Source organism: Panthera onca, chromosome B1 (genome assembly GCF_046562875.1).
Source record: "Panthera onca isolate mPanOnc1 chromosome B1, mPanOnc1 haplotype 2, whole genome shotgun sequence".
Lineage (NCBI taxonomy): Eukaryota > Metazoa > Chordata > Mammalia > Carnivora > Felidae > Panthera > Panthera onca.
In genome coordinates this window covers 171,260,412-171,275,467 of record NC_138342.1, presented here as the reverse complement: position 1 = coordinate 171,275,467, position 15,056 = coordinate 171,260,412, and the positions used below count along the sequence as shown (strand labels likewise).

General features: G+C 35.9%; 1 protein-coding gene across 1 annotated transcript in view; it reads right to left on the bottom strand.

Moving 5' to 3' along the window:
• Nucleotides 1–15,056, bottom strand: part of ADAM7 (ADAM metallopeptidase domain 7) — a 66,149-nt gene that overhangs the window by 39,209 nt on the left and 11,884 nt on the right. Inside the window, exons 4-7 of the mRNA XM_060655772.3 lie at nucleotides 6,215–6,293; nucleotides 4,595–4,671; nucleotides 3,444–3,636; nucleotides 1,513–1,566 (exon numbers count right to left, since the gene is read on the bottom strand). Coding sequence (XP_060511755.2) covers nucleotides 1,513–1,566; nucleotides 3,444–3,636; nucleotides 4,595–4,671; nucleotides 6,215–6,293 — 403 coding nt within the window. The remainder of the gene's footprint in view (nucleotides 1–1,512; nucleotides 1,567–3,443; nucleotides 3,637–4,594; nucleotides 4,672–6,214; nucleotides 6,294–15,056) is intronic.

Below are 15,056 nucleotides of genomic sequence, written 5' to 3'. Positions count from 1 at the left end.
TTACCAATCTATTCAAGGAATGAGCATTTGGCTTTGTTGATCTACCAGTTGCTTCATTTTGACTCATGTCTTTTATTAATTTCATGCATTGTTAAGATTTTTTTCTCCTTTCTATCCTTTTTTGATTTATTCTGTTTCATTTTATAACTTTTCCAGTTAGACTCTTAGTTCATTAAATTTTTCTTTCTCTTTCATAGAAATGTCTAAGACTACAAATATCCTTCTAAATACTGCTACGCCTCCTGCATCTAAAGTTTTATCTATACCAGTCTTTTCTTTTTCAGATTTGACTTCTTCAGTCAGTTAATATTTGGAAATGTCTTTTGCTTTAGTTTCCAAACCAATGATCATTTAGTGGCTTAACGTATCAATTTTTGTTATAACTTCCAATCTGGTTGTGGTTTAAAAACAAAAGGGTGCTCTTTATTATATATCTATTTTTTTTCTATTTCTTTTTACTTTCTTTGTGGTCAAATACCAGTTTAATTTTTGGAAGTATTTTATTTGCATTTGAAAAGATTATAGATTGTCTATTTTGTGTGTTTTGGAGATTCTACCAGTTGATTATATCAAAACGATATTTATGTGACTCAGATCTTTTCTACTTGTGTTGAATTTTTTCCTACTTTACCTAAAATTTCCTGATAGAGGGGAACTGAAAAAAAACTTACTCTGCCTGTAACTCTGTTATTTTTTGTTGCACATCTTCTTTGACTCTATTGTTAGGTATATAATCTGAAATATCAGTGGCTGGTTTACAGTTCTTGGAGAGCTTATTCTCCTTCCCATTATGTTAGTTGACTCTTCCTCATGTGATTAGTTTTATCTTAGATTATGAAAATGTCTTCATAGAACATTTTTGACTTGAGCTGTAACAGTTTATCAAGTTTCTAATCAAGTTTTACATTAAAAGCTTTGCTTGACATTTCTGTATCTAAAGAAAAATATATCATGCTCCATATCATTATATGACACGTGTTTAACATTTTTGCTTTCCTGTGCGTAATATATCCCCTTCCTATTGCCACAAACAAACAGAACATTCCTTTTCTCTTTGCAGTTTCAGTAGGGAGACATTCTCCGGTTCCCTTTTCAGAGATGGGGCAGCTCATCATGGCTCTGGGCATTATTCAATACATTCTATATACTATATGTCACCAAGCCTGTGAATTTTACTTACTGCTCTGACAAGAGATTCTCTTCTCATTTTTAGGACTTGGAGATTTTCTGTGTTTTCTTCTGAGCTCAACTATAGATTGTGCACATTTTTTCAATTTTGTGTATGTTGTTCATCATTTCCATATGCTCAGAAAAAGGAGGAGAATTCTATTTTGGCTTAGTCTTCTATACTGCCAAAGGACCTTATCATCTCTTATATAAATCTGTTTGGGGAAGCTAAAAACAACATTGAGCCCAAAATGGAATTCCGATTAAAATATTTTTTTCTCTTTTTTAGGATCACTATAGTTTTATAAGTATGAATGAGGAGCAAATATTCATCTGAAAACTTACCACGTTATCATCAGCAACAATGAAGAGTTCCACATACTTTTCTTTATGGGTGTTCTGGAAATTTATGAAAAATTAATAGAGTATGGTCAATGTTTCTCATTTTAGGTTAAAATTTTCATGGTAAGAAATGTTAGTATTATTGATACAGGAAGGTGAGGAAGAGGAGTATAATAATTCCAGGAATTTATCTAAAGAAAGCCCCATATATTATTAAAACATGTGGCCCTTTACATCAGATCGTCTTTCAGGTAAAATAAGTTGTATTTATTGCAGCATTATTTACAATGGCCAAGATATGGAAGCATCCTAAGTGGCTATTGGTAGACGAAAGGGTAAAGAAGATGTGACACACACACACAAACACACACACGCACACACTGATATTATGCAGCCATATGAAAGGATACGATCTTGCCATTTACAACGGTATGAATCAATCCAGAAGGTATTATACTAAGTGAAATAAGTCAGACTGAGGAAGACAAATAACATTTCACTTAGGTGTGGAATCTAAAATTCAAAATAAACGAATAAACAAACAAGTTAAACCAGAATCAGACCTATAAATACAGAGAACAAACGGATGGTTGTCATAGGGAAGGAGGGTGTAGGAGGCAAAATAGGTGAAGGGGCGTGGGAGACACAGGCTTCCAGTTATGGAATGAATAAGTCATGGAATACAAGGCACAGCATAGGGAATATAGTCAATGGCATTGCGGTATCGTTGCATGGTGACAGAGGGTAGCAACATCTGTGGTGAATGTAGCATGATGTATGGAGATGTTCAATCACTAGGTTGTACACCTGAGCCTGATGTAACATTGTCAGCTATACTCTAAATAAATAAATAGAAGAGTTATAAATAAAGAATCATGAATACAGTTTTTAACTTTTTTTTTTCATTTATAAAGCAAATAGCTTTATAATAGCTAAATAGCTCATATAAATAGCTCATATAAAAAGGACTCAACTCCTCAAGAGTGGAGAGCAAATCGTGGGACTGGCTAATAGGACTGACTGTATTCCTTCTACTCCTCTCCTGTCTCTCAATCTCCTACTTTGTGGTAGTCTCAATTCCAAAGAAATGTATAAAGGTTGCTAATAACAGATCCTTATTTTTTATAAATCAACAATACCAGAAAATTCTGTCTTCAGCTCTCAATGTCATCTATTGAGGTACATGCATATTCTCCGAGTAATAAACCAGAGGCGTATTGTTCAAAGATCTAACTAAGTCGTTTTGGGGGGGACTTTTTTTTAGTGATCATTTATTAATTGATTAAATCCATCAAAAACATCAGTTAGGCACCTACTAGGTTTCAGACACAATCTGGACCATGGATACGTGAAGCAGATGGGCACTCATGGATCTTTAAAGGCTAACACCTCGGGAGGATTTGAGGTGATATGAACTAGTCATACAAGAAAGCTTAAAACACATAGGAGTCTCATGGTGCAATCATCTGCCAGAAATTGAACTTGCAATTACTCTTAATTGTCCTTAATAATTAATAATTAGAATATTTGGCCTGATGAAAGGGGCAGACCTTGACTTATCATCAGCAAATCCCCCCTCTCCCAACAAATTGATGGCAGCGACGACAAGGGGAAACAATAGCTCGTAGAGGTTTTAAGACATTGCAAATTTCATTCTTTCCAACCACTTGTAGCCCTGATGGTATAAATCACATGTAGGGTTGCAAAAATTCCCGTTCCTTAAAACTGATGGGAAAAACTGAGATTTGCTGTAGGTAACGAACATTTTCTATGTTGATAAAAAGTTTGACATTTTAGATTTCAAACAACGAAGAGTCAGACTCAGGTGGCATGTATATTTCACTAGTTGTGCTCATTTCTCTCTTTTGAGATCAGAAAGGAAATAAGAGGTGCTTATCCTGACATTAAGATGATTTTTTCAAAAAGGCACTTACTTCTGTTTTGAGGTCTTCCACCATTTTAATAGCATCCTTCGGATCAGTTGTCCTGGTAAAATTGAGTTCCGTACAAGAATAATTGGCAGCGAACTGTGCCTTTGGATTATATCTGAACACAAAATGTTGTCCCTCATCTGAATATTTCACTGGTTCGATGAGGTACCTTTGGTTATATACCCTGAAGAATCCCCTACAGAAAATGGAAATATGATGTATATTCAATCTATACCATTTTACTACTTTATTTCTCACCATATTTCTCTGTTCCATTTTATTGACTTTGCCTAGCTAAGAAAGGAAACTATAAGACCAAGGCCTCATGAGCATCTGGCTGCACACATATTCTGAGTGATAAAAAGGTGAGGTGATATGTGGCCTTTGAATCAATAACGTGCGTAAGAATCAACTCCTCTAGATTTTCAGAAGCTTACCAGCCCAATCTCTACTTTGAAATCTCAGAGTTCTCACAAATATTTTGTGAATTTTTATGTCCATCATGCTTTAATTGTAGAGTAACTATATGAAAGCACAAATACTATTACATGGCAATTTTGTCATTAAAAGAGTCTTTATTCTTGAATATATTGGGATCTACTTAAGTAAAGTACTCATAAATGAAGGCGGAAATGTCTTGTTCTCCTATCCTGCTACCCCACATTTCCTCTTTTATCCTTAAGCCCAAGATCTATAAGGAACTGATACAGACTATACTTCTGGCTTTTTGATTTCTAAAGACTCTAAACTCCTGAAGAGCAAAAAGCTGTGAAGTGTTGTGTTGTGGTGGGAATTCACAGGACTAGAAGTCAGGAGACCTGGTTTTTCCATAGAGTTCTATCACCAGCAAATTGAATGTCCAGAGGCTAGTCTCTGATTTCAGTGTCTCTGACATGAGAGGACAGGCTAGATTATTCCCAGCAGTCTCTGAATCCCTTGACAAAAAATTTGTCTTGCTTAGGGCTGTGCATTAGACATCTTTTTGTCAGAAATGGACATCAGTGATGGGCTAGAAGGGCTACTCATGCTGAAAATATGCAGTACCTTTTTCCCATGATTTTTTCTATTTATAAGGCTGTTTGAAAGGTGAAAAGCAAATGTCTCTGAAAATGCCTTAAGCAAACTTATAAACAAAATAGAGAACTGTGCAATACCTCAGACCGTTACATGTGCTGATACTGGCAGAAGAATCAAATTCATGTATGATGGATCCTTGGTAAAAACAGTGATCCTAAAATAGATGAAGAGACTATTTATATAAATACATATGCTCATATTGCATAGATATCACTATACACGTATTTTACGTTCACAATATATCAGCATTGCATTCTCACAAATGCTCCTTCGTGTATTCGCTCATTGCGCTCTGTCATTTGGAAAATTTTGAACTCCTTCAGAATCCTTTTATTCTAATTGCATTGTTACTTTGTATGAAGCAGGATGTGGATTCTTTCCTCACAGATTTAGGAGTATATTAGTTGATGAATCCAGTCTCAGAAATGTGACCCGTTTCCATTTAAGTATTTCTCCTTTCATCCACCCTAAAATGTCTACCAAACTACCCTTCTCGTGTTGTTATTATAATTTTTCCCCAGTTGCCTATGAAATCAGTCCAATTTTTAAAAAAAAAAAATTTTTTTTAAGTTTATTTATTTATTTTGAGAGAGACAGAGACGGTGCGAATGGGGGAGGGGTAGAGAAAGAGGGAGAATCTCAAGCAGGCTCTGCACCATCAGCACAGAACCCATGCAGGGCTCAAACTCACGAAATCGTGAGATTATGACCTGAGTCAAAATCAAGAGTTGGACACCTAACGGACCGAGTCACCCAAGCGCCCCATGCCAATGTTGTTGATGATTGCTAAAATTAGGTTTCGCTCTCCAGCCAGGTCCCCTCAAGCCCTTTCCTCCTGCGGCCTTGCTTCAGTCAAGTTGGTATCCCTGTCACTCCCTACGTGGTGCTCTGCCTGTAATGGTTCCATCAGGTAATCACCTTTTCCATTTTGTCCATTTTGTCCATGAGTGACACTCCCCGTGTGATCGTAGACCCTCTTAGGCCAACAGCCACCCCCTGCATAAAAGCATGTTGCCCAGTTTTCTTCCATTTCTATTTCACAAAGATTGCCTGAAGGTTTACATTCCATGATTGACACATGCCTTAACCAGGAAATAAGTTTTTAGAAAGTATACTTTTGGTGAAAAGGAATAATGTCATCTTCAGTTAGAAGGCTACAGAGGGCATGGAAAGGGAAGGAAGGCCGTAAAAATAGAACCTGTATCCACTGGAATATTATTGATGATAAATGAACAAAAATTCATTTGGAGAATGAAGGAGAGACCACAATGTTGGTGCAGCAGAAGGCCTAGGCCGGGGAATAGGACTCACATAAGGGTCAATTGGATGGAGGTTTTAAAATAGTTTCATGTCGTTAGTTTTTATCCCTTTAGCCCGATGACAATCTCATCAGGGTGCCTTCTACTTCTTTGGTTTCTGCTTTACCCTTTCTTCAGACTTGACACCATTTGGGGTACACAGAAGTCAGTTTAGTTAAGAAAAAATACATTAACAGTCATCAGTCTGCTTGTGAGACAGTAGTCAGCCTCCTTTAGAGTTTGAAGGGTCATGTTTTCTATTCTAGAATGATTTGTGACAGTATTCAATGTAAGATTTGCCTCTGACATAACATTTTCAGAAGCTGCCTGTACAGCTGGATTGCGTTTCAAAATCCCATGAGAAAATTTCAGAAGACATAGGAAAGTTCCATAAGATACCGTGGTGGAAGGGTAGCTGGTGACGGCCTCTCCTTTTATAGAGTAGTAGGTTTCACTGTAATTTGAGGCTAGGAACTCCCTGGAAAAGAGGGCAGAGAGGTAGTGAGATTTAGTCAGTTTACAAAGATAGCAGATAAAACCAATTATGGGGAAGAGAAGCCTTGAGGCTATTTCCAAATCTCAGCATGTTCCTTTCATGCTAAAAACACATAAGCAAAATCAACCCCACTCACACGAAAAGGCTTTCTGCCCAGATTTCATGATTTGGTAAACACTAGAAGAGACTGAAAGAGATTCTGGGAGCAAGTTGAGAAAAAAACTAGAGAAAATACTATCTAAGTAAAGTCATATATATATATTTGATACAAAATATATTTGATGTGTATATCAAATATACATAAAATGCATATATCTTAACATATATTAACCCAACAACTATATATTTAGATAAAAGCAGTATGTATTAATCATAATATAAATTTAGAAAACACAGAAAAGTATCAATGAAACTCGCTACAGAGAGACAACCTCTGCTAATATCTTCATGTAACTCTTCTTGTTTTAGGTTAATTTGTTTATTTTGAGACAAAGAGGGCAGGGGCAGAGAGAGAGGGAGAAAGAGAATCCCAAGCAGGCTCCCTGCTGTCAGGACAGAGCACGATGTGAGGCCCGAACCCACGAACCCTGAGATCATGACCTGAGCCAAATTAAGAGCCAGATGTTCAACCAACTGAGCCACTCAGGTTCCCCTTCGTGTAATTCTTTATAGTTTTTTATTTTCTCGGCACAAGTTAAGGGATGGCATTCTGAGTAATCAGTAGAATGACTCTACATTCCCACATGCCCTGTAACAAATCCCATGGGTATCCTCAGACCAAGAACTAAGGTCATATATCTCAACTCTCTCAGTACGTGAATACGACAGAAGTACATAGGGAATCATTGGATTCTTCTTACACCATTCTGTAATTTACTTAGTTCTATCTGAATTACCCTATGTGGATAATAGCCATTCTATTTTAAGATTTACCAGGCCCCAAGAAGAAAAGTGGAATATTGGCTCTATTAGAGAGGAAATGGTGACGGAGTAGAGAAAGCCCTAGTATCAGAACCATCACTTGGGTTTGACTGAATAGAACGAGCTCAAAATCACTTTGGAGAGGTAATACGTGCACTATCTTATATGAACGTGCAAAACAAATATTTGTGTAGTTTGTAGAGACATAAACACGTTCGTTATTAAAGTTGACATCATCCTCTCGACATAGCTGTTTACCCAACAATCTTACTTTGTTATCTCATGAATTTGAAAACAGATAGTTACAAAACACAATAAAGAAAATATTGAACTTAAATTAAACATATCCACCTGGGTGATGTTACTCACCCTTCCTCAAAGAGCTGGCAGAACAGTCACAATGTGCCCTACTCCAGCAGAGTCAGTAGATTTCCCTTTATGTCCATGCTTCGTGGACACAACCTGCCTCATTCTCAGTAACTCCCAAAAGGTAGGATTATATGTTCAGCGTGCAACCAGAATGCACATTTTAATGGGGTGAATCATCGTGGGCATCGCTTTTCTTTCCCCAAAACTATATTCAAAAATTTTATTTTCTTAGAAAACAGAGGATCCCACATTTTTCCGATGTATGAATACAAAGTACTAGTATCTCATTTTTTTTTTAATTTTATTTTGAAATAATTATAGACTCATAGGTAGTTACAGAGATAGCGTAGCAGAATCTGATGTCTGTGCACACCTCCCTCAATTTCCCCAGCAGTTACATCTCACATAATTATAGTACAATAACTATACTATAAGAGCCACTATAAGAGCCCGATGTTCAACCAACTGAGCCACTTTGTGGTTGTTTCCAACAAACCCAGAAATACACACTAGTCTAATGCATGTTTGTGTTCACGTGGCATTTTATCATAGGTGTAATTTGCACCACTGCAATCAAGATACAGAACTATTCCACCAGAAAATGACCTCTCATCTCTCTCACTGATCCCAGGAGTACAATTGCTTCCCCTGAGGGAGGTTGCATGTTTGTTCTTTTTTTAAATTGCCAAATTGTTTTCCAGAGTGTTATATTATTTAATATTCTCATCAGCAATGTATTAATGATCCAGTATTCCTTATATCCTTTGCCAGCTTTCTGGCGACGTAATTATTGTTTTAGGTTTAGCCATTCTAATTGAATGAAATGATATTTCATTATAGTTTCATTTGCATTTCTTGAATGATTGATGATGCCACACATCTCTCAAGTGCTTATTTGTCACCCGTATATTGTCTTTGGTGAGATGTCTCTTCCTACCTTTCGCCTATTTTCTGATTGAATTGCTTGCTTTATTATTGTTGAGCTCTGAGAACTCTTTATTTTTCCAGACGCTAGTCCTCTGTCGGTTTGCCAATGTCTCCTCCCAATTTGCAGCTTGTCTTTTCATCCTCATAATGAGACTTTGGTAGAGTTAAGCACTTTCAATTTCAATGAAGTCCAATTTATCAACTTTGTCTTTTATTGGTCATGTCAAATGAACTGATGTCAAGTGGAAGAATTCTTTGCCTTAGCCCAAGATCCTAAGATATTAGCTGTTTTATCTAAATGTATTATAGTTTTGGATTCGACACTGACACCCATGATCTATTTTGAGTTAATTTTGACATGAATTTGGTAAAAGCATTGAGATTTACGTTGAGTTTCTTTTTTTTTTTTGTATTTTTTTGCTGGATAGTTTCAGCACCTTTTGCTGAAAAGATTCTACTTCCTCCATTGATTTGCTTTACAAACTTTGTCAAAAAAGAGTTGGCTTTACTAGGGTGGAACTATTTCTGAGATTTCTATTTGATTCCATTGATCTCTGTGTCTATTGTCCTGACAGTCTGACTCTCTCTATAATAGCTCTCAAAGTGATTACTCCTGTTTTTTTTTTTTTTTTTCTTTTTTCAGATTTCTTTTAGCTACTCCGGTTCCTTTGTCTTCCCCTATAAGTTTTGGAATAACCTTGTCTATATTTATAAAAAGTCTTACAGTAATTCCAGTGGGAATTGTGATAACCCTATATATCCACTGGAGAAATTAACATCTTTCCCATGTGGTCTTCCAATTTAGTAATACAAAATAAGACCCCACCTATTTACATTTTTTTGATGATTTTCATTAGAATCTTGTAGTTTTCAGTGAACAAGCTTTGTATTTAGTTCTCTGATTTGTAACAGTTTTATTTCTTTTTGAACAGTTGCAAATGGTGTTACAGTTTAAACTTCAGTTTCCTCATGTTCATTGCGAGTGTTTAAATACAATTGATATTTTTATGATGCAATATTCTGTGACTTTGCTGAATGCACTTATTACACCCAGAAGATATTTTTTGTTTGATGCTTGGTTAGCCTGTTACATTTTGTAGAATTTTCTATGCCAACCACTGTATGTCATCTGCAAGTAAGGACTTTTTTTTCCTTCTACCTTTCCAATCTATATGCCTTTTATTTCCTTTTGTTTCTGAGTTGAACTGACTAGATGTCCTGGGAATATGTTGACTAGCAGTAGTGAGAGTGTACGTATTTGCCTGGTTCCAGATTTTAGGAGGAAAACATTCAGTCTTTCACCAATAATAATCCTATGGCTGTAGGGTTTTGTAAATACTCGCTATCAAGTCAAGGACATCCTGTTATATTGCTAATTTTCTGAAATGTTTAATCATAAATGATTGTTGTATTTTAGCAAAAGCTTTCTTCTGTGTCAATTAATGATATCATGTGATCTTTTTTCTTCTTTCCATTGTTAATATGGTAAATTATGTTGATTAATTTTAGAATATTGGGCCAGTATTGTATTCCTGGAAAAGATCCCATTTGGTTATGGTGTATTACTCTTGTTGTGCATTGTTGAATTCTATTTAATTTTGTTTATAGTGTCTTTGTCTGGTTTAGGTATCAAAGTAATGTTGGCTTCATAAAATGAGAAGGGAAGTATTCTCTGTGTTTTCTGGAAGACATTGTATAAACACCGTAAAGTTTAGTGATATTTTTCATCCACTCTGCCATTTTCAGTATTTATACAATTTGAAGTAATTATTACTATATTAAGACTTAAGTCTGCTATTTTTTTTGTTCCTGTTTCTTCTTTTCTCATGTTTTAGTTTCCTTTTCCTGCCATCTTATGGATTGCTTAAATATACTTTCAAATTCCATTTTGATTTATCTATAGCGTTTTTCAGTGTACCTCCCTGTATAGGTTTTTTAGTGGTTACTCTAGATAATACATTTCATACACGTGTATGTATGTATATAGAAAACCAACCACGGTATGTCTTGGAATTGTTTGAGATTTATATATTGGAGATTGTCTGAGTTTATCCTGTTTTGAAGTTGTTCAGCTTCTTGAACCTGTAGGTTTTTAGTGTCTCCTTTGCCAAATGTGGGTATTTTCAGTATCAAGATATTCATTTGATATTTTTTCAGCTCCATACTCTTTCTCCTCTCCTTTGGGGTCTCTGATGACCTCAGTTTTTCATCTTTTGTTTTATTACCACATATTCCTGAGAGTGGCTTTTTTTTTTCAGAAAATTTTCTTTGTTATTTAGATTGTGTAATTTCTATTATTCCATATTCACTGATTATTTTCTCCTGCCGTCTCTGTTCTTTTTTGTTTTTAATGTTTACTTTGAAAAAGAGAGTGAGAGAGCATGTGCACAAGTAGGGGAAGGGCAGACAGAGAGGGAGAGAGAGAATCCCAAACAGCCTCCATGCTGAGCACAGAGCCCAATGCAGGGCTCAATCTCACAATCGTGTTCGTGGCCTGGGCTGAAATCAAGAGTCAGATGCTTAACAACTGAGCCACCTAAGCATCCCTGCCCTCTCCATTCTGATATTGAGCCCATGCATTAAAAGTTTTATTTTTTCCATGTATTTTACTTTTCAGTTCTAAAATTTCCTTTAGATTCTTATTTATATCTTCTATTTTTTTCTGAGGTTTTCTATCCATCCCCTGAGACATTCTATTTTGTTTCATTTGTTTCAAGCATGTTTATAATTGTTCACTGAAGCATTATTTTTTAATGTCTATTTCCTTTTTTATATTAAATATAGTTTATTGTCAAATTGGTTTCCATACAACACCCAGTGCTCATCCCAACAGGTGCCCTCCTCCATGCCCATCACCCACTTTCCCCTCTCTTCCACCTCCTATCAACCCTTAGTTTGTTCTCAGTCCTTAAGAGTCTCTTATGGTTTGCATCCCTCCCTCACTGTAATTTTTTTTCTCTCCTTCCCCTCCCCCATGGTCTTCTGTTAAGTTTCTCAGGATCCACATACGAGTGAAAACATACGGTATCTTTCTCTGCCTGATTTATTTCACTTAGCATAATACCCTCAAGTTCCATCCATGTTGCTACAAATGGCCAGATTTCATTCTTTCTCATTGTGAAGGAGGATTCCATTGTATATATAAACCACAGCTTCTTTATCCATTCATCAGTTGATGGACATTTAGGCTCTTTCCATAGTCTGGCTATTGTTGAAAGTGCTGCCGTAAACAGCAGGGTACGAGTGCCATTATGCATCAGCACTCCTGTAGTTTATTTATTTTTAAGAGAGAGAGAAAGAGCAAGCAGGGGAGGGGCAGAGCGAGAGGGAGAGAGAGAGAATCCCAAGCAACCTCCACAGTGTCAGAGCAGTGCCAGACATGGAGCTCAGTCTTACAAACTGTGAGATCATGACCCGAGCTAAAATCAGGAGTTGGATGCTTAACTGACTGAGCCACCCAGGTGTCCCTGTTCACTGAAGTATTTTTATGATGGATGCTTTGAAATTTTGTCTGATAATTCCAAGGTAAAATTCTGCCAGCAGACCCTGTACTACAAAAATCAGTAAAAGAAGTCATTCAGGCTCAAGGGATTGGCAGAAGATGGAAAATTGAATTTCTAAGAATAAAAAGATAGGAAATGATAAATAATCCAGGAAATAAAATTATTTTTTCATTGAATTTCTTTCAGGTACACATGACCACTTTAAGCCAAAATTGTAGCCATGCATCATGGAATTCATAATGTTTACAGATGTATACATATCCAAATTAACATAAAAAATCGTGGTATAAATAGACTTATATGATTGTGAAGTTTTTACATTTTATATTAAATGATACAATATTAATTTTAAATAAATATTGTAATATCTGAAATAAAAGCTTAAACCTAAAGCAGAGAGATATTTCTAAAAACCCAATAGATAAATAAAAAGCCAGTAAGGAAGGTAATAAAAAAATCAAATAATCCAAAGATCCAAAAAAGAAGACCAGAGAAACAAACAACAACAATAAAAAACTCAGACAGAAATCAAATATTAAATACAACATATCATTCAAAACATTAAATGTTAATGGATCAAACATTATAATTAGAAATCAGATTGTCAGAATTTGCTAAAAAACAGCACCCAACTACTTGCCAAATTACAAGAGACACATTTTAAATAGAAAGACAGATATGTTGAAGGAAATGGATGAAAAATAATACATTACACAAAGAGTAAATATATGAAGGCTAGGATATTATGTTGATATCAGGTAAAATACACTTCCTGACAAGACAGATATTGTATAATGACATAATGATAAAAGAACCAATTTGCCAACATAGCTGGAGGTGTCATAAATCCAGACTTTAAGTTATACTATAAAGCTGTAGTAATCAAAACAGTATGATACTGGCATAAAAAAATACACATAGATCAATGGAACAGACTAAAGCCCAGAAATAAACCCACAATTATATGGTGAATTAATCAACAAAGGAGGCAACAATGTGCAATGGGGAAAAGTCTCTTCAATAAATGGTGCTATAGGGGCGCCTGGGTGACCCAGAGAGTTAAGCATCTAACTTCGGCTCAGGTTATGATCTCACAGTTTGTGAGTTCAATCCCCCCTTCGGGCTCTGTGCTGACAGCTCAGAGTTTGGAGCCTGCTTTGGATTCTGTGTCTCCCCGTCTCTGCCCCACTGGTATTTGTACTCTGTCACTCTCTGTCTCTCAAAAATGAATAAAATGTTAAAAACAGTTTTAATGGTGCTGCAAAACTGGACAGCTACAAACAAAAGAATGAAACTGGACCACTTTCTTACACCATCCCAAAAAAATAAGCTCAAAATGGATTAAAGATATAAATGTGAGTCCTGAAACCATAGAAATCTTAGAAGAGAACACAGGCAGTAACTTCTCTGAAATTGGCCATAGCAACATTTTCCTAGGTAAGTCTCCAGGGGCAAGAGAAACAAAAGCAAAAAATAAACTATTGGGACTACATCAAAATTAAAAGCTTCTGTACAACAAAGGAAACAATCAACAAACCTAAAAGACAACTTACTGAATGGAAGAAGATATTTGCAAATGACATAGCTAATATAGGATTAGTATCCAAAATGTATAAAGAACTTAAATAACTCAACATCAACAAAATGAATAATCCAATATAAAAAATGGGCAGAAGACACGAATAGACATTTCTCCAAAGAAGACATCCAGATGTCCAACAGGCACATGAAAAGATGCTCAATATCACTCATCATCAGGGAAATACAAATCAAAACATAATGAGATATCACATCACGCCTATCAAAATGGCTAAAAGCACAAGGATGTGGAGAAACGGGAACCCTCTTGCACTGTTGGTGGGAATGCAAACCGGTGCAGCCACTCTGGAAAACAGTGTGGAGGTTCCTCAGAAAATTAAAAATAGACCTACCCTATGACCCAGCAATACCACTGCTAGGAATTGACCCAAGGGATACAGGAGTACTGATGCATAGGGGCACTTGTACCCCAATGTTTATAGCAGCACTCTCAACAATAGCCAAATTATGGAAGGAACCGAAATGTCCATCCACTGATGAACGGATAAAGAAATTGTGGTTTATATACACAATGGAGTACTACATGGCAATGAGAAAGAACGAAATATGGCCCTTTGTAGCAACGTGGATGGAACTGGAGAGTGTGATGCTAAATGAAATAAGCCATACAGAGAAAGACAGATACCATATGGTTTCACTCTTATGTGGATCCTGAGAAACTTAACAGAAACCCATGGAGGAGGGGAAGGAAAAAAAAACAGGTTAGAGTGGGAGAAAGCCAAAACATAAAAAATTCACCATAAAAAAATTATAAATATGTCTGAACCTAATAGTTAAGCTTCATAGTACATGAAACAAATATTAAAGGAATGGAAAAGAGAAAAAAATGGAAAGAAGAAAAACAATTTCAAAAACCATAGTTCAATATTTTGACACTCCTCTCTCAGCAATGGACAGAGAAAATAGACACATAAATTAAATAAAAATAATTCTAAATAATCCACCACTTTTTCTAATTGCTGTTCATAGAATATTTCACCCAACACTGTAAAATACGTATTCTTTTCAAGTGCACATGTATGTTTAATGAGTTAGAAACATGCTTGGCTATAAAAAATTGTAATACATTTTTAAAAAATATGATGTTATACAAACTATATTCTTCATCAAAAATAGAATTAAAATAGAAAAATTTGACACAACGATATATTTTTTAAAAAACACCAAATATTGGGGAGCGTCTGGATGGCTCAGTAGTTAAGTGTCTGACTTTGGCTCAGGTCATGATCTCATGGTCTGTGAGTTCGAGCCCCATATCAGGCTCTGTGCTGACAGCTCAGAGCCTGGAGCCTGCTTCAGATTCTGTGTCTCCTTCTCTCTCTGCCCCTTCCCAGCTCACGCTCTGTCTCTCTTTCTCTCAAAAATAAATAAACATTAAAAAAAATTTTTTAACTCCAAATGCTGGAGTTAAATAGCCACTCTTAAG